Raw genomic sequence first — 19,368 nt, 5'->3', positions numbered from 1 at the left:
CTGAGTACATAATAATCTGTCCTACAGAGTATCTACCCAGGCTTCCAATAGGTAAGCCACACAGCCCTTGAAGTTTCCAGGATAAGGCAATGGCACGGATTCATTCATTCATTCACTCACTCACTCTCTCACTCACTCACTCACTCACTCACTCACTCACTCACTCATCATTCATTCACTCACTCATTCACTCACTCACTCTCTCACTCACTCACTCTCTCACTCACACTCACTCACTCATTCATTCATTCATCATTCATTTATGTTTTTCAAGCCAGAGTTTCTCCAGGAAACAGTCCTGGAACTTGTACTGTAGACCAGGCTGGCCTTGAAATCACAAAGATCTGCCTGCCTCTGCCTCCTGAGTGGTGGATTAAAGGGGTGTGCCAGCACAACCTAGTTCAATCATGTATTTTTATTTTTATTTATATTTTACTTTATGTGTCTGAGTGTTTTGCCCACATGTATGTCTGTGACCATGTGTGTGCCTGGTCTCCATGGAGGCTAGAAAAGTGTAGTGGATCCCAGGGGCTGGAGTCACAGATGGCTGTGAACTACCATGTTCACAGGGTGCTAGGATTCAGAGCCAGGTCCCTTGTCTGTCCAGCCAGTGTGATTGCTGAACCATCACTTCAGCCCCTAAGGTAGTCTCATGACAAGGTTGCTTCAGTGTAGTTCAGTGGGCCTCACTACCCATGTGCTTTTATCCCATGCTTTGGTGGTGGCACACATCTTTAATCCCAGCACTTAGGAGGCAGAGGCAGGTGGATCTCTGTAAGTTAGAAGCCAGCCTGGTCTACAGAGTGAGTTCCAGGACATGCAGGACTACTTAGAGAAACCCTGTCTCAAAAACTAAAACAGGGCTGGGGATTTAGCTCAGTGGTAGAGCGCTTGCCTAGCAAGCACAAGGCCCTGGGTTCGGTCCCCAGCTCCGGAAAAAAAAAAAAAAACCTAAAACTAAAACAATTTTTTTTTTGAGACAGGATCTTGTTGGCTTTCCACTGGAGACCGCCTTGCCTCTGCCTCGTGGGTCCTGCGGCTATAGGCATGGCTCCGTGACACTCAAGTTTGAACCCTTAACTCCGACTTTACAGATCGCGTAGGATACAGCATATGTGCATGAGCCGTAAGTCCAAGTCTCCAATCATCTCCAGGGGATGGTAAGGCTCGCTTCTTTCTGAGGATGTGTCTTGGATTATTGTTTTTGTTTTTGAGACAGGGCCTCTCTATGTAGCACTTATTGATGAAGCTGGCCTCAAACTCACAGAGACCCACCGGCCTCTGTGTCCGGAGGGCTGGGAGTGAAGGTCACACCTCTGCACCCGCGGGGATGCTATTAACTGTCAGGACACAGTGCCCTCAGATGAGCCCCGTCAACCTCCTGCTTTAACTCAACTGCCAAAGGACACCTGGTAGCCAGAGTTGACAGCTCCCTCCTGTCTGTCCTCTGGGTCAGCCACTGCCACCACTGGCTCCAGCCTCCAGTTTGTCTTCCCTGTTGACATTAGGTATGTAAGGGATGCAGTCCTCGTCTTGCCTGTCTTGTCATACAGCCCCAAAACAGATGATCCATAAATGGCAGCTGGACTTTCAGCTTGACGCCCCAAGCTTGTCCACATTGCAACTGCTACCTGGGTGGTGACTCTCCTCTATAAATAGGTGGTTTCTGTTTCAGGAATGGTTTGCTGTGATATACCCCTCTGCTGCCCCGCCCAAGCCTCTTAGAAACGGAGGATCAGAAAGAGAGGTATTCAGATCCTCCACCCCGATACCTGCAGCCCTCCTAAGAGCAGTCAGGATCTTTCTCTCCACAGAGAACCTGCTGTCCTTCCACACTCTTTTGTCTGTTCTTCCCGTGTCTTTCAGTGCTCCAGTCCCCCATGGCTCAGCGGTGCTTCCACAGTGAATATTTTGACAGTCTGCTGCATGCTTGCAAACCGTGTCGCCTGCGATGTTCCAACCCTCCTGCACCCTGTCAGCCTTACTGTGATCCAAGTAAGTGCGGCTTCTCAATAGTTGCTTCTTGGTGGGGAGCAGTCTCCTGACATGCTGCCCATCTACCAGAGAGCAAATGTTACAGAGGAGATGGGGAGATTTTTCTTTTCTTTTCCTGAATCAAAACCAGAAAAGATAATTTAAATGTCTCCTGGATCAAAGGGAATTATTCAGAACCAGACTCAATTTTATTTATCAGCTCTTAATTAAGTGGTACTCAGAATTTAAAAGTCAACCAGGGATGGGCAGTGCATGCCTCTAACTCAGTGGTTCTTAACCTTCCTAAGTGGCAACCCTTTGATAGTTGCTCATTTGTGGAGACCATAAAATTATTTTCATTGCTACATCCTAACTGCTTTTGCTACTGTTATGAATCATAATGTCTGATATGCAGGCTATCTGATATGCGACCCCTGTGAAGGCAGCGTGGGCTAGAATAGGGTCCTGTCCCATAAACAACGAAAGGAACTGAGCTGGAGATGAGCTGGTGGCGCACCGGGCTAGCATGCACACAGCCCTGGGCTCTGTCCCAGCAGCCTGTATGGTCGTGGTGCTGCTGTAACTGCAGCACTTACATAGGAGGTGGAGACCAGAGGTCCTCCTTGGATACGGCTGGGTTTGAGGCCAGTCTGATTGACAGGAGACCTTGTCTAAGCCCAAGTAAGATGCTCATGAGTATGCACTAGGGAGTCGAGTGTCAGGAAGGTGTGAATCCTGAGCCCTGGCTGCATTGCTTTGTGACATTCCTTTGATAAAGGCATGACCAGCTCAGTGAGAGGGACGTACATTTTGTGACATTCCTTTGATAAAGGCATGACCAGCTCAGTGAGAGGGACGTACACGGTTCTCTGGATCTTCTTGGGCCTGACCTTGGTCGTCTGTTTGGCACTTTTCACACTCTCTTTCTTGCTGAGGAAGATGAACCCGGAGGCCCTGAAGGACAAGCCTCAAAGCCCAGGCCATCTTGACGGTGAGTCTTGGAATCTATTTCTGTAAGGGCAGCTCTTCCAAGTTTCATTTCCTTTTCTTTTTTTAACTTTGGCTTTTTTGTTGCTGTTACAGCACTTTCAAATGTGTTAGTGGGTAGTTACTTGAAATTTTGAGCTGGAAGCGGTGGCACATGCCTGTCATCTTAGCACGTAGGGAGTGGAGGCAGGAGGATCAAAGGGGTAAAGGGGTGAGGGTCATGCTCAGCTATTGAGTGTGAGCTCAGGCGGGGCGAAGAGTCTCCAAGATGACAACAAACCAAGCCTACCACTGTCCCCCAAACAAAACAAAACAGAGACATTGTGACATCGACCCCTACTTTGCAGGGCTCCTTTCAAGGCCCATCCCCCCAGTTCTCTGGGTAACTGCCTTTGAGACTTCTCTGGAAAGTGTCTTTGACTCAATGTAGCACACCAATGAGATATTGTATCGATACTGGACCACAGCCTGGTACTCTCAGGCAAAGAGTATTTGGCAAGATCCATGATCTTGGTTTTAATACAATTCAAATGTTTTACTGTGAATGTTTTACTGCCCAAAATGCTGAAACTGAATAACCTGGTTCACTAGCCATCTCAAGGATAATTATTAAGCAACAGAGTGCCAGTCTCAGGGAAGTAGATGCTCAACTTGAGGGCCTCTTAGGCTAAAAATGTCTTTATAGCACTGTTCTCTGTGAATTGATTCTTAGACACACAGCAGCCATGGTCCTGAATCCTTTTTCTTATGGTGTGTGTGGTGCATGAAAGTGAGCGTGCACAGGCTCGTGTGCACATGAGGCTACAGTAGGACACTGGTTATCTCCCTCCGTTACTCCCTTCCCTGTTGCCATGAGACAGGCTCTCAGTGGGGCAGAAGCAAGGGGTTTCAGCTTTGCTGTCTCGGTCCCACCTCTGCCACTGGGAGGTTACAGGCACATGCTTGTCACCAGTGCACTAGAGATTTAAACTAGGGTCCTCATGCTGCAAATCTGTATCCACTAAGCTGTGTTCACAGCCCTTGTCCTGCTTCTTTAACCATTTTGTTTCTGCAAAGCACCTACTCCATTTGCTTTCCTGTGCAGCAGGAGTAGCTAGAAACTCACTCACTCTTTTCTCCATGTGGTCTGGTAGACAAAAGAATGCATTTTCATTGTTTTTAAAGTTATATGTATATGTGTATGGCTGAGAGTGGTTTAACCAAAAGCAGGAGCCCCATGGCTGCCTGACCTGGAATGGTCAATGAGTTGATTCAGAACTGGATCACAGACTAGATGTCATCAGGAAGGGGCTTCATATTTTGTGCATGTGAGCACAGTACCTCTGGATGGCAGAAGTGGGCAGGCACCAGATCCCCTCTAGCTGAAGTTACGAGTGGATGCTAGAGACTCAAAGAATGGTATCGTCTCTTAACCACTCAGCCACCTCTTCAAACCTAGAGTGAATTTTTTTTTTTTTTTCTGGGGCTGGGGACCGAACCCAGGACCTTGCGCTTCCTAGGTAAGCGCTCTACCACTGAGCCAAATCCCCAACCCCGAAATTTTTTAACATACAAATTGTACATATAAAAATACATGACATAATGTTCTGAATACAGACACATAGGGAGACAGTGACTACAGTCAAATGCATCCACATCTTCACACAGTTGACCTTTTGGTGATTGGGTCTCATGTATCACCGCTGGCCTTTGACTCTGTATCTCAGGACTACCTTGAGCCTCTCCAGTCCTCATGCGGCCACCTCTCTGGGGCTGGCTTTACAGGTGTGTACTATCAGTCCTGGTTTGTGCTGTTCTGGGGTTGAATCCACAGCCTCCTGGGCAGGCTGGGCGAGCTCTGCCAACGGAGCTCCATCCCCAGCCCTGCTCCATTCCTCCTGGTGGTGAGGGTGGCTGGTATCTACTCTCTGCTATTTGAAGTGCTCCAGTGCTATCCAGTCACCTTGTCACACGCTGGCTCTACAGATGCAGCTTATGTAACTGCAGCCCTGGACTTCCGGCCACCTGCTTCTCATTTCCCCCACCTCCTCGCCTCTGGTAACTACCACTCTGCCATTGTTCTGTAAGTGGCTTCTTTTGCTTCACATGGAAGCAAGGTCAGGCAGGCTTTTCCCTTCCACTTTTTGTGTATTTCTAGAGCAACTCTGAATTAGATGTTTTATTATTTATTTTTATGTATGTGGGTGTTTAGTCTCATACATGTGTGCGTACTACTTGTATATGCAGTGCCCCTAGAAAAGAGTCCCCTGGGATGGGAGTTACACACAGTTGTGTGCCACCAAGTGAGTGCTGGGAATCGAGTCCATGTCTTCTGCAAGAGCAGTGGAGCTGTTAGAGGCTGAGCCATTTGTCCAATCCCTGAAAGATGTTTTAGAAGATAGTTACACTGTGGAATGTTGAGAAGTAGCTTAGTCTTCTCAGTGTGAGCGAGGGTAGGTGCACACCCCAGCAAGTGTGGAGGTCAGGGCATAACTTCCAGGAACCGATTGCCATCTTCCACTTTGTCTGAGGCAGGGTCCTTCTTGTTCTTTACACTTTGATGCAGTTTCCAGGATAGCTGACTTCAAGCTTCTGAGGCGATTCCCCTGTCCCTGCCTCTAACCTCACCTCAGAGTTGGAATTACAGATGCCTGCTGACGCACCCGTTTTTGGTGTGAATTCTGAATTCAAGTTGTCGGGCTTGTGCAACAAGTACTTTTTCCAAATAATGTTTTCCCAAATTAGGCTGTTCTGGAACTTGTTTTGTAGACCAGGCTGGCCTCAAACTCAGGGATCTGCCTGCCTCTCTCCCAGGTGCTAGGATTAAAGGCATGTGCCACATGGCTACCAGGTGCAGCAAGTGCTGTTAAAACCCATTCTTTACAGATGTGTACTGGAGACAAACTGGGGACTTCTATATGGGATCAAAGGAAATTCATTTAAGAATGACTTATGCAGGAGTATGGTTTTCACCTGCAATATCAGTTCTTGGAAGTGGAAGCAAGCACGTCACCAACAGTGTGGACCCATGAGTTGGAGAGACGCTCAGTGTCTAGGCGTACACGCTGCTCTTGCAGAGGAGCAAGGATTGGTTTCCACATCCACATGGCAGCTCATAACCTTTTGTTACTTCAGTTCCAGAGGATTCAATAACTCTTTTGCACCAGGTATATACATGGTACACTCACGTATGTGTAGCAAACACTGATACACATTAGAGAATAAAACGAGTTGGAGGCCAGCCTGGGACACGGCGATTTCTAGGCTAATGTGGGCTACAGAATGAGATCCTGCTACACACACACACACACACACACACACACACACACACACACACACAACGTGCTGGAAATGCCCTGAAGATGTCATATTAGGAAAACTAGGAGATGGCAGACAGAAGGACCCATCTTTAGGGCCTGGCAAGCTGTCCAGTGGAGAAAGGAACCTGCTGCCAACCCTCTTTGGGCTACTGAGTCTGATCCACTCCCATAAGCTCTCCTAATGTTCACAGGTGCACTGTGATGTGACCCATTCCATCACAATAAATGAACTCAGAAAAGTACCTTCTATATTCTTTTCCCCTCTGGTATTGGAGACTGAACTTGGGGTCTTTCTTGAACACGCTAGCTCCAAACGCTTCCTGCCGCAGCCTCCTGAGTGGCTGAATGACAGGTATGTGCCACTGTGCTCAGCTTTTGTGCCTGCATTCCAAAATGTCACTCACAGGGTGACTCAGATGTGCTGTGACATATGGCAATTTCTTGTGTAGGATGAGGTCAAATCCTCAAAACTTCCAATGGTCAAGTGGGTGACAGGTACATGACTAATCCAGTGTGGGTCTTTAGAACCAGTCACATGCGCAGAGCACTCAGATAGCAGCTGCTATCCTGCACTCCAGCCTGTTGTCTCCGTGTCCCTCCTGATGTCACATTTTGTAGTTTTTATAAAGTCTGGTTGTGTACATTCTCATGTGATATATCCTGAGATTTAAATGTAGTCAACGTAAGACAGGAGTTGAAGTCTCCATATTCTGGAAAGCAGCCTGCCTCTCAGTGTAGGACACCCTCACTCTTGGTCTAGTATTGCTTTGTGTCCTGCTGTGCATGCTTGGCACAGTGGTACCACAGTGGTACCAGTGGCATTCAAGTGAAAGCCTGCCTGCTTCTGTATCTTCAGGATCCGTTCAGCTGGACAAGGCCGATACTGAGCGGACTAAGAGCAGGGCTGGTGACGAAAGGATTCTTCCCCGAAGCCTGGAGTATACAGTGGAAGAGTGTACCTGTGAGGATTGCATCAAGAGCAACCCCAAGGGTGATTCTGACCATTTCTTCCCACTTCCAGCCATGGAGGAGGGGGCGACCATTCTTGTCACCACGAAAACGGGTGACTATGGCAAGGGTATGCCAAGTGCTTTGCAAAGTGTCATGGGGATGGAGAAGCCAGCTCACTCCAGATAATGAGCTTTCTAATTGGTGGGATGTGAAGCTGCTTTGAGAACCTTTTGTCAGAGGGAGAGCTGATGGTGCTTTAGAATGACTGTTTATCAACTGAGAATACAGCTTTTTGTCCTTTAATTTTTATAGCTGAACTCTTGTCTATCTTTATTTTATACGCTTTGATTGTTTTGCTTGGTTGTAGATGTGAGGGTATCAGATCTTGCAGTTATAGACAGTTGTGTGCTGCCATGTGGGTGGTGGGTGGTAGAATTTTTGACTAAACTAAACCAACGCCAGGTGGTGATGGCACACGCCTTCAATCCTAGCACTCAGGAGGCTGAGGCAGGCAGAACTCTGTGAGTTTGAGGCCAGCCTGGTCTACAGAGCTATGTCCAGGACAGCCAAGGGTACACGGAGAAGCCCTGTCATTCCCAGAAAAAAAAGAGAGGACCAGGAAAGGAAAGAATCAAAAGCTCTTCACCATCAATAGGCCCCTATCTGTTTCTGCTGAGGCAGTATATTTCAGGACAAACTGGATTCTCCTGATGGCCAAAGAAATTCTGCAAGATTGTCCCATGTTTTTCTGTAAGTAGAAGCCAAGCTAATTCTGTGTGCAGTGCAACAGGTGTTAGCATGCTCAAACAAAGGCATGTGCTACTGCTAACTGTGACAAACATGAACCTGGTCCTGTTTTCAGTTCTAGTGCAGGTGTGTGCCATCACTATGTAGGTTTAATAGTGCCAGGGACTGCTCTAAGTCATTTTACACATACCAAATACTATAAGGAAGGTAGACCATGATAGACCATTATTACCTCCACCTTATAAATGCTGTCAGGACTAAGGGTGTGGCTTAGTGGTAGAATACTTGCCTAGCATGCTCAAGGTCCTAGGTTCAACCAGCTTACACACACACACACACACACACACACACACACACACACACACACACACACGGTGGAGGGAGTGATCATATTTCTGATCAAGAGCCTAAGTTCTCCAGGCTGGATGATTCCAGCCTCAGTCTCATACCCGGCAGGGAAAATAATCTTTCAACTCCAGCTTTAAAATAAGGCAAAAACCCTGGACTTCTTTTTTTTTTTTTTTTGGCAGAGCTGAGAATCGAACCCAGGGCCTGGCACTTGCTAGGCAAGCGCTCTACCACTGAGCTAAATCCCCAACCCAAACCCTGGACTTCTTAGTTGCTGTGAATTTAACTCGTATGTTCTCTCAGCACCCATCTACCTTTTCTCTCACTGTTGCCTAGAGTCACTTGAACAACTTTTGTAGCTCCCTAACTCACTGCCATTCTCCTCAGACCCATTACAATTCATTTTCTTTCTAGAAAGGTGCCCCCCTCCCAAGTTCACCCACCCAAGTACTTCAGGCTGTAACTTGATTCTTCTGTGAGTGCAGGGATTAAAGGTGTGCACCATCAAACCAGGATTGCAAGTGAGGTTATTCTTAAAGTCTACTTCTGACTGTATCACTGTGCTCAGTGCTTAAATTCTTGCAATGGGCTTCTATTCTGCATCCATCAGGAGAGACAGGCAAGAAAGTACAAACTCTCCTGCCTGCAAAAGGGCATTCCTAGCTTTCAGCATCCTGCTTCTCAACACCTATTTCTCATCCTGTGCTCCAACCGACCTTTCCAGGGATGGGCTTTGACCTGTTCCCTCTGGAATACCTATACTGGGCTTGGCCTAAAGGAGAGACTTTCTGGGATTGCTCATCTGCCACGGTGGCCCATTACGCACATACACTGATACACACAGATTCTCTTTGTGGTGCTGGAGATGGCATCCAGGGCCTTGCGCATGCTACCCCACTACTGGGCTATCTCCGCAACCCTGTTTTTACTTTTTATTTCGAGAGTCTCGAGAAGTTGCCCAGAATGGCTTAGAATTCACCTTTTGTTTTGGTTTGTGAAGAGAGTTGAAGCTTGGGCCTCATGCATACAAGGCACGTCCTCTCCCCAGCTTTTGATCTCTTGTAGCTCAGGCTCCTCATCCTCTTGAATGCTGGGATTTAAAACCTGTACCACCAGGCCCTGCAGGCTCATTACTCTTTTCTTCCTCTCTCTTCTCTTTGAGACAGTCTCAAGTAGCCCAATCTAGTCTCGAACTCGCGATGCAGTTCAAGGTTGACCTTGAACTTCTGATCCATCAGCCTTGTCCGGAGTGCTGGTTTGACCAACATGCACCACACTACTCCAGGCTCTGAGTACACTTATCTCGCATACCCGTCTGGACGTCAGTCTAAACGGATGTCTTCTGCCTGGCTCGGGGAGTGGGAGGTATTTATTTTTTGAGGTGCCGGCTATCTTACTCGTCACCCTGGGCCTCGACTGGTCGGAGTATTTTGGTTCCGGGTCGGGAGGCGGGCTCTCGGAAGGCCCTGCTTCCGGGGCGGGGCCAGCGGGCGGGGCGCGCGTTCTCCAGGCCTGTGTGGAGCTTGGCGGCTGCAGACGCGGCGGCGGCGGCGGCGGCGGCGGCGGCGGCGGCGGCGACGGCAAGGCAGGCGGCGGCAAGGCAGGCGGCAGCCCCGGGAGTGGCAACATGAGCGGTGAGTGGCGGCCCCGCTGCTGTCACCCGCCCGGCGGCGCCGCTGCAGCCGCACTCTCCAGGCCCGGTATCCTTACACCCTGCAGACCCCCGCGGGGTCCCTCGCAGGCTCGGAGCCCTGGCCGGGAGTTCAGCACAGCTTCCACTATCCCGGGGCTGGCGCTCCTGTCCTTTCGCCTCATCCGTGACAGCCAACTCTTAGAGCAGAGCTTGCTCCCCAGTCCCTTCCCAGACCCTTCGAACCTGCCGACCCCCTTGACAGGTTTCCACACCCTGGATTCTCAGATCTCTGATACTTGCCTCAGTCCTTCTTTCTCCCGTGACCCCCCTGGGATCCAGCTCCAGTTACCAGCCCCTGGTTTTCAGTCATTCTCTGCTCCAGGTCTCTTATCCCTAGGGACTCCTCTTTCTCCAAAGGCAAAGAGCGTCTCTAGATCTCGACCCCTCTGTCACCCAGCAAAAGAGAGCGACAGCTGCGGGTCCCCAGAGATCTCAGTGTTAGGGCAGCTTTGTCTTCCTCCTTCTTATTCCCTGCACCTGTGTCCCCAGAGCTGGCCCATTAGCCTCTCAGCCTGCCTCTCGCAGCCTTTTGTATTTGGGCTGTTGGTTCATGTTCCAGTTCTCTAGCTCATCATTTGAAGTCTCTGGTTGTGTCCTGCAGCCTTTTCCTTCTTGCCCAATGCTGAACCTAAATGGGGCTGATGTGTTGCCCAAGCCAATACCACCAGTAGGGAGGTAGAGCAGGTGGGGAGGCTGGAAGTGAGAGGAAGGTGCATGTGGATGGCTTGTGCTCAGTGTTACTGAAGTTTAGTCCCTTGTCGGGAGTCTGTGTCTTCGAGCCTCCCTCTCAAGAGTCCTGATGTTTTGGTGCTAAGTCATTCCTGGGTGTTGCTTGTGGAGATGGGAGTGACTCAGGAGAGGCTTGGTTTGGCTGTTGATTCTCCTGCTGGATACAGGGATCTGGATTCCCTTAGAAGGACCCGCCTACCCTCATAGTTCCTGTTTTTTCTTACTGTGCAGCTGAATGTTAGAGTCCTTGCACCCAGTCTCTAGACGTTCATTCAGGTGTTTCATGGGGGTGGAGAGGGTGCTAGGGCAGAGGAGCAAAGGAAAGTTTTTAAAGATTTATTTATTTTATATGAGTACACTGTAGCTGTCTTCAGACACACCAGAAGAGGGCCTTGGATCCCATTATATATGGTTGTGAGCCACCGTGTGGTTGCTAGGAATTGAAATCAGGACCTCTGGAAGAGCAATCAGTTATCTTACCCTCTGAGCCATCTCTCCAGCCCCAGAGGAAAGTTTTTATTTTTATTTTTTTAAGTTATTTTTGGGATCTTTAAAAAAGTTATATGTCTTTTGTTGTTCAAGATCAAGGTTTATGAACTGTGATCCTATTGGTGGGACTGGTGGTGGTGATGGTTGGGAGGGTTTCCAGGTTACCTGCATCTGTCAAAGCCAATTACTGGGTCTGAGTTAAGGTTTTAGATCCTTGAACACTAATGATACCGAAAACATTGTGTGCTAGCATTCAGCAAGAGGTGATGGAGTTCAATGTACTCGGTTCAAATCCTGATTCTACCACATAAAGATGTATAATTTTAATTAATTTAGTGTGTGTGTATGTGTGTGTGTGCATGTGTGTGTGCAGATGTGTTTGCATGTGCACATGTGTAGGAGGGTGGGAAATCAGGTTTGGCTGTCTTTCTCTACTGCTCCTTTGTTTGTTGAGATAGGTCTCCATAGGGCTCACTATTCCAGTCTGGCACTAGAGTCTTGGAAATCCTCCTGTGTCTGCCTCAGCCCACCAGTACTGGAGTTATAAGTATGTGCTACACGCCAGGCACGAGTCCTGGAGATCCTTACTCAGGTCCTCAGGCTTGAGCAGCAAACACTTTCCCGGGTGAGCTATTTCTCTGTCCTTTAAAGCTGTGTGAATCAGAAGACTAAGGTAGAATTTGCAGCAAATCGAGGAGACACGATAGCATCTGCCTCCTAGACTAGTAACGATTTTTGGTTGCTCAGCTAAATGATTGGTGTTTAGTCCCTTAACGGGGCTCGTTGTTACTGTTTCCATAAAAGTGGAGTGAAAACCGGGGACAGGCTTGCTTCTTAGTCCCTCTGGGACAGTGGTGGGAGCTAGGCAATCTGAAATACTTTGTGATTCCGAAGGGTAAACCCAGAGTCTCATGTATTGCTGAGCCTGTGTCCTCTCACCAAAGACACCCTTAGTCCTAACCTTTTCCTTTTAATGTGACCAAAGGGCCTAGATGCCTGGAGTAGAAATTCTTTTGCTTTCATTAGAGGAGGAACTGAAATTGAGAAACCAAGGGAAATTGGCCAGTTTATCTTTCAAGAAGACACTTAGTATCAAAACTCCGGCTCAAGCATTTGCAGTCAGCTGATGACCCGTGTTTCCCCCTGGGACCCACATGATAGCCTGAGAGCATGCAGGTTGTCCTCAAGAACACAGAAACACAGTGGCATGCATGTGGATATGCAAAATAAATTAATACAAATGTAATAAAAATTCAAGGGAAGTTTTAAAAAATCATTAGGTCTAAAGCCAAACAGGGCATGTAAAAGAGACCAAATGACCCTTTGGAAAGAGCGACTGGAGGCAGGAGCCTCCTTTCCCCTACCCTCTCCAGTGCAGGGTGCATATCACATCTGGATTTTCCTGCTATGTGTGTTTCATATAGATCCTTTGTTCCGGTATAAGTAAGCACAGTGTTGGGGTTCAGCCTGGATTTGTGGTTTATTCCTTTTTTTTTTTTTTTTTTTTTTTTTTGGTTCTTTTTTTCGGAGCTGGGGACCGAACCCAGGGCCTTGCGCTTCCTAGGTAAGCGCTCTACCACTGAGCTACATCCCCAGCCCCTGGTTTATTCCTTTTTGAAATAGTGTTATTGATTCAGAAGGGTGGAAGGATAGTGTAAGGTCAAACACAGACCCTATTCTGCTAAACATGTGCTTCGTACTGTGTCCAAGCTCAGGGCACTTTTGTTTCCTGAAGACTGTGGTTGAAAATGACACAATCCTACCTGCCTTGGAATTGATAATTGATGCTTAATGAACTTAAGTGCAGGAGAATTTTCCATTCTTAAGAAGATTTTCCTGCCAGGTGTGTGGCAGTGGCTCAAGTCTGTCATTGCAACACTTCCAACACTGGATTACCACACGTTTGAGGTCAGCCAGGTCTATAGATCAGGTTCCAGGCTAGCCTGTGATACACAGTATATATCCATCTCAATACGTGAGACACTGCCAATGTGGAATTGTATAATGAACTCTGTTTTCTTACCTCTCTGGTAGTTACAGCTGGTTGCTAGTTTGTCTGTGTCCCTGCCTGCTTCCCACCTCTCTCCCAGGTACCATGCCACTGCAAATACTTTTTTATGTGCACCTCTCATATTGTGTTTAAAAAGCAATTCATTTCGTGATCCCGTTAGAACCCAGTGGTATCCCCATAGCACTAACCATGCAATGCTCACATTTAGTCTTTGCTTCATTATTTTGTTTTATGAGATGATTGTACAACAGATCTAAGAGTGGCTTTTCTTTTAAATAATTTAGCTCTCTTTGAAAAAGAATTTAGTTTTGTTTTTTCTTGTTTTAGTTTTTAGAGACAGGGTTTCTCTGTAGCCCTAGATGTCCTGGAACTCACTCCGTAGACCAGGCTGGCCTTGAATTCAGAGATCTACCTACCTCTGCCTCCTGAGTGCTGGGATTAAAGATGTGTGCCACCATTGCCCAGTGGGAAGGAGATTTTAAAAGTTTATTTTAGTGCTGTGACAGAACTGTTCAAACCTCACTGTGATCAGTATTATAAGAAAAATGTATTACTCCAGAAAGACGGTCTGGGCTCATTAGCAATTGCTGTTAGTGCTCCCTCTGCTCACTCTTTTTTTTTCTTTTCTTTTTTTCAGAGCTGGTGATCGAACCCACCCTCTGCTCACTCTTAGGCAACTAATCTATTTTCTGCCTCTGGATTTTTTTCTTATTCTTTCGAGATAATGTATTATGTAGTCCAGGCAGGTATTGAATTTATTATGTAGCCCAAGATAGCCTCTATCCTCTGATTCCCTTTGCCTCTACTTCCCGAGTGTGGGGATGCATGCCTGGCTCTCTGGATCTTCCTGCTGCTTGTATGTAATATGCATGAAGTCATAGCACTTTTGTTTTTGTTGATCAAGTGTAGCGGTCCTCAGGGTGCAGCCATGGAGCGGCCTAACCCGTAGTTCATTCCTTCCTGTGGTTAAGTGGTCCTGTTGGGTGGGTACTGCTCACCTTGTCATCTCCTTATCAGAGGCTGGGCTTTGGGTGGTTTGCACTTGGCTCTTAGAAGGATGCGCTGTGGAGCTCACATGCAATCTTGTGTGGGGCTCTAGTTCCCATTCTTCTTGGGTAATGTAGGGAAGAGTAGCCTTGCATTGTGTGGAAGCAGCCGAGGAGTCTAATCTGCTCTTCTGTTGTCCCAGGGCACCTTGGTAGCCCGCATTGGCGTGGGTGTGAAGTGACACTTGTTTGTGGGTTTGATTTGCCTTTTCCTAGTGCCTAGGCTTTCTCAGCATAGCTTCTTGTACCCATATCTTCTCTGGAGAAATGTCTGTTTGTATCATCTGCCAATGGAAGTTTTTTCTCATTTTAGTATTTTGTGTGTATGGGTATTTTGCCTGCATGTATATATGTGCATGACATGTGTGCCTGGGTGTCTCAGAGATCAGAAGTCTGTGTCTAACTTCTTAGAGCTAGAGTTATAGCCAGTTTTGAGCTGCCATGTGGATACTGGGGATTGAACCCAGGTCCTCTGGAAGCTCAGCCAGTGTTCTTAACCTCTCAGCATTCACTCCTGTCAGCCCACTTTTCAATTGAACCATTTTTCTCTTAATGTTGAGCTGCCAGAAATCTATGTAATTTTCAGATATAATTCCTTTATTAATATGCTTACAAAGTTTCTCTCCCATTCTGTGCATTGTCTTCTTACTTTCTTTTATTGAGATAGTCTTATGTTGCTCAGGCTGGCTTTGAATTTGCTATGTAGCTGAAGCAGGCCTGGAACTCCTGATCCTCCTGTCTCCACCTCTTTTTTTTTTTTTTTTTTTTTTTTTTGTGGTTCTTTTTTTCAGAGCTGGGGACCGAACCCAGGGCCTTGTGCTTCCTAGGCAAGCGCTCTACCACTGAGCTAAATCCCCAGCCCCCTGTCTCCACCTCTTAAGTGATATAGGATTACAGCTGTGAGATTCCATGCTGAGCACTGCTTGCTTGCTTATCTATCTATCTATCTATCTATCTATCTATCTATCTATCTATCTATCAATCATATCATCCTTTGAGGCACAGTGTCTTTGTGTGTTTGTATGTATGGAGGTCAGAGGTCAACCAATGCTTTTCTCGGTCACTTTCTCCCTTGTGTTTTGAGACCAGATCTCTTACTGAACCTGCTGCTCTCCGGTTAAGCTAGGCTGGCCATCAAGCCTCAGGCCTTCTGCCTTCTCAATACCAGTATTACAAGCACTACTGTTCCTGTCCCCGTCCATCCATCCATCCATCCATCCATCCATCCATCCATCCATCCGTCCATCCAAGACAAAGTTCCAAATATGTAGCCCTGGCTGGCATGGAACTCACAGTTCTGCCTTTCCAGTGCTGGAGCTAAAAGCATGTACCACCACATGTGGCTAGATTTATTTATTTACTTAAAAACGTCGGTCCTTTGGATTAAATTCAGTTTTTCATGCTTGCATTTTACCAACTAAGACATGTTTATAGTGTCCTTAAAAAAAAAAAGTCCTGGGGCTGGGGATTTAGCTCAGCGGAAGAGCGCTTGCCTAGCGAGCCCAAGGCCCTGGGTTCGGTCCCCAGCTCCGAAAAAAAAAAAAAAAAGAAAAAAGAAAAAAAAAAAAAAAGTCCGTCCATGAGTGTGAGTATGTGAGTATGTGTATGAAAGTATGGGAAAGTGAGTGAGTGTGTGTGTGTGTGTGTGTGTGTGTGAGAGAGAGAGAGAGAGAGAGAGAGAGAGAGAGACAGAGAGAGAGAGAGAGTGTGTGTGTGTATGTATGTATGTATGTATGTATGTATATAAAGATGCCATGTGCACATGTGAAGGTCAGAGGACAACTTTGTGGGATTGGTTCTCTCCATTTACCTTTACGTGGGTTCTGGAGATCAAACCCAGTTTTTCAGACATTCACAGCAAGCATCGTTACTCCCTGAGCCACTTTGTCAGCCCCACAGGGTCTTTTTTTGAAGACAGTATCATGCTGTGTAACCACATCATGAATCTCAAAGTCCAGATCTTCCTCCAGTGAGCTCCTGCCTCAGCTGCTCCGGGGAGGGCTGCTCACCTTCTCTCCTGGAAGCTCTTTGCACTTGCCTTTGAAGGACCCGTGCTTCTTTGTCCTCTGGATTTTGTTTTGCACAATTTTGCTGACTGTTTCCTTTTGGTGTGGCTTAACATATTTTTCAACTTCTTGTCCATCTTATAAATTAGTCATTAGATTCAGCTGTATTCTTGCGTTTAAAGTGTTTTAGTAGAAGCAGAGGAAAGACGGGTTCAAGGCTGAGAACATAATGTGCAGGTATCTAGGAAGTGTAATGCATACACCAGATAATGTATGCACTAGATAGATTATGCACACACTAGATAATAGTTTATTACCAGGCCAGAAAAATGAAGATGCCCATTGGTGGAGAATTTGTAAACACCATGTGGTATGACTTCACATAGAAATCCTCATCGATGTGAAGAGGGGGAGGAGGAGGAGGAAGAAGAGGAGGAAGAAGAAGGGGGAGGAGGATAGAGATTTCTTCACAAGTCGAGTTAGTTGAAATATCAGTGCTCTGCTAGGCAGGCCGGAGCTGAGGATGGCGAGGCTCACTTGGTTAGGTGTCTGTCTAGAATGCATGAGACCCCGAGTTCCATCTCTACCCTACATAAGCTGGACCTGGCACTGCACACCTATAGTCCCACTACTCAGGAGGTGGAGGCAGGAGAATCAGAAGTTCAAGTAAATCCGTGGGCATGTAGAGAGTTAGAAGACAATCTAGGTTACATGAGACTCTGTCTCAAAAAGAAAAAAAAAAACAAAAAAATTATGCAGGGTATAGAATTATATGTAAAATATATGCTTCAGTGCAACTCAACATACATCCAACACAGCCATTGTAGATTTACATTTGCCTGTAGAAGTAAAAAAAATGCCAGAAGGAAAGTTACCCGGAGGAAAAGACCCATGTGGGTGTCTCTTACGGAGGGAGTGGTCAGATGGTTTCCTCTAGAACTCAGTAGCAGGAACCCTCCACTACTGTCCTCCAGAAGCTAAGGGATTCTGGATTCTAGACTGCATGTTTGCCCTCCATGGGAAAGCAGAGATCATTTTTGTTCTCAAGTGCTGTCTTTTGTCCAAGTATGCATGAGAGTCCTTGGTGCTTTTTTCCATCAGTAACTCTCAGAAATCCTAGCGTTAGGAAAATGCTGGAATCCCAGTTCAAGGGGGTAGGAAAGTCAGGGCCAAAGGAGTCACTGAACCTGACAGAACAGTTTGGCCAAGAGAAATCACTGCTGCTCCTTACGTGTGTGCATCTTGGCAGTTCCTTATTTTTCTGGAAGGTTGAAGGTCACAGGTCTCTCCTTGGTTGTTGGCTGCGCTCTGTCCAGAAGTGATTTGTTCTTGGAATGAGCTGAAACAGTGACTGGAAAAAGAATGCTTGTGGTTTCATTCAGAGGCTATTAATATCTTTCCTCTTCATGACATCACAGGGTGGCGAATTGTGGGAGAATGTTAGTGCTCCAATGTCAGAAGTGGTGTTAACACCCCTCAGTCAGTGGTCCTGACCACTCCTGCTGCTGTGTGCCTAGGTTCCAAATGCCTAATGAGAGCTGAGCTGTTAGCATTCTTGAAATTTGGGCCTAAAGCTGGGCATGGTGATACACATTTTAATCCCAGCAGTTGGGAGGCAGAGGCAGATAACTCTTTGTGAGTTATGGCCTATCTGGTCTATGTAGCAAGTTTCAGGCTAGGGCTACACAGTGAGAGTGTTTCAAAGGGAGACAATGCCTAAAGGATTCTGAAATGAAGACATTGAAAAAAGGAATGAAGATGGTGCTGTGGTCCGTGGGTAGAGCACTTACCTAGCTTGTCTGAGGCTCTGGTTCCATCAATAGTATTGCATAAGCCAAGGGTGGGGTACACACCTGTAACCCCAGCACTCAGAGTGGGGTACAGGAAGATCAGAAGTTCAAGGTAAGCCTGGGGTAAATGAAACACACTCTTTAAACACAAAAGGAAAAAGAAATAAGATTGAGAAGCCCTCGATACCAGCCCAGGTCATTTTGTCATTACTATAGAACTTAGTTTTACTTTCATCTCTAACGTTTCCAGATAAAACGTTGCTCCATGGACTGCACACTGGTCAGGGTTGTGGGCGGTGCAGTCCTATTTTGAGCTATGGCTTGCATTGAGGCTTAGCTCGCTCTCTCCCCTCTGCCTCTCCTTTTCTTCTACTTTGGTGTTGTAAATAGTGGTATGCAGGGTAGGGTAGCTGTCTTAGTTAGGGTTTTATTATTGTGAAGAGAAAGCATGACCACAGCAACTCTTATAAAGGAAAACATTTAATTAGGACTGGCTTACAGTTGGGAGGTTTAGTCTGCCAGCCTCATGGCGGGAAGCATGGCAGGATATAGGAAGACATGGTGTAGGAGGAGGAGCTGAGAGTTCTATATCTGGATCCCCAGGCTGCAAGGAGAGACCGTACACTACACTGGGTGTACCTTGAACATATGTAACTTCAAAGTCCATAGTGACACACTCCGAGGCCACACCTCCTGATGGTACCACTCCCTATGGCCAAGCGTGTAAGCACAAGAATCTGTGGGGGCATACCTATCCAAGCCACCACAGTAGCCTACCTTTCTTTGCCGTATGTCTCTAGGGTGCTTTCCCAGTGCTGGCACTGACTGCTTCTGTGCCCAAGCAGTTGTACTAGTATGAAATGCTGTGAGGGAGGTGAGGCCCCGTGTCAGTAACGGCAAGCCATTCAAAACACTCTGGATAGCAGCTCGGTTTGTCCCTTTTCACTCAGCAAAGGGCTGTATAGCGTTGGTGCCTGTTGCAGTGGTGTCAGCTTAGGGAAACAGGCTTTGCTGAGGTGCTGGCGGTCCACCGGCCAGTCTTTCTTGATGGAACGTGGCAGAAGTTGTTTAAGCTGAGTCTGCAACATGGGACTATGCAGAGTTTTGTAATTAAAACATTATGGAGGGCTCCAGGTTCTTAGGGAGTCGGCAGGATAATACTTCTGTCCATCTTTCCTTCACAGAGGCAAGAGGGCCACCAGTTGCTCTTGGCTGCCATCCTGTCAAAGTGACATCAAGTCATGAGTACTCTAGGGGAAGTTTAGGGTCGTCTGACTGTGGATCTATCTGGTGGGCCA

The 19,368-nt window shown here is 47.0% G+C and overlaps 2 protein-coding genes and 1 long non-coding RNA gene across 12 annotated transcripts in view; all 3 read left to right on the top strand.

Annotated features, from left to right (window-relative positions):
• The first annotated feature begins 1,600 nt into the window (after window positions 1–1,600).
• Tnfrsf17 (TNF receptor superfamily member 17) lies at window positions 1,601–7,528 on the top strand. Of its 2 annotated transcripts, XM_087570098.1 has the most exons (4): window positions 1,601–1,747; window positions 1,867–1,995; window positions 2,807–2,965; window positions 7,117–7,528. In XM_087570098.1, exons 2-4 carry the CDS (start codon window positions 1,881–1,883, stop codon window positions 7,395–7,397), a joined length of 555 nt encoding a protein of 184 aa, XP_087426224.1. In that variant the 5' UTR covers window positions 1,601–1,747; window positions 1,867–1,880; the 3' UTR covers window positions 7,398–7,528. The 2 variants fall into 2 exon arrangements, with proteins under 2 accessions (XP_087426224.1, NP_001099231.1); NM_001105761.1 differs by lacking the exon at window positions 1,601–1,747 and having other exon boundaries at window positions 1,765–1,995; window positions 7,117–7,513.
• A 2,310-nt stretch (window positions 7,529–9,838) lies between these two features.
• Snx29 (sorting nexin 29) overlaps window positions 9,839–19,368 on the top strand; it is a 413,834-nt gene continuing 404,304 nt past the window's right edge. For 8 of the 9 annotated variants that reach the window (XM_087574449.1, XM_087574446.1, XM_087574447.1 and 5 more), the window contains exon 1: window positions 9,839–9,940. Coding sequence is in view for 5 of the 9 variants with exons in the window: in XM_087574446.1 (XP_087430572.1) it covers window positions 9,934–9,940 (7 nt within the window). In the remaining 4 variants the exon portion in view is untranslated. The remainder of the gene's footprint in view (window positions 9,941–19,368) is intronic. The other variant, NM_001109526.2, reaches the window with a different exon arrangement.
• Window positions 10,645–18,234, top strand: LOC148002745 (uncharacterized). Its single transcript, XR_015631403.1, has 2 exons — window positions 10,645–15,011; window positions 15,802–18,234. It is a non-coding gene; the product is annotated as an uncharacterized LOC148002745 (long non-coding RNA).

This window comes from Rattus norvegicus, chromosome 10 (genome assembly GCF_021556685.1).
Source record: "Rattus norvegicus strain SHRSP/BbbUtx chromosome 10, alternate assembly SHRSP_T2T, whole genome shotgun sequence".
Classification (NCBI taxonomy): Eukaryota; Metazoa; Chordata; class Mammalia; order Rodentia; family Muridae; genus Rattus; species Rattus norvegicus.
This window is presented reverse-complemented; position numbering and strand designations above follow the sequence as displayed.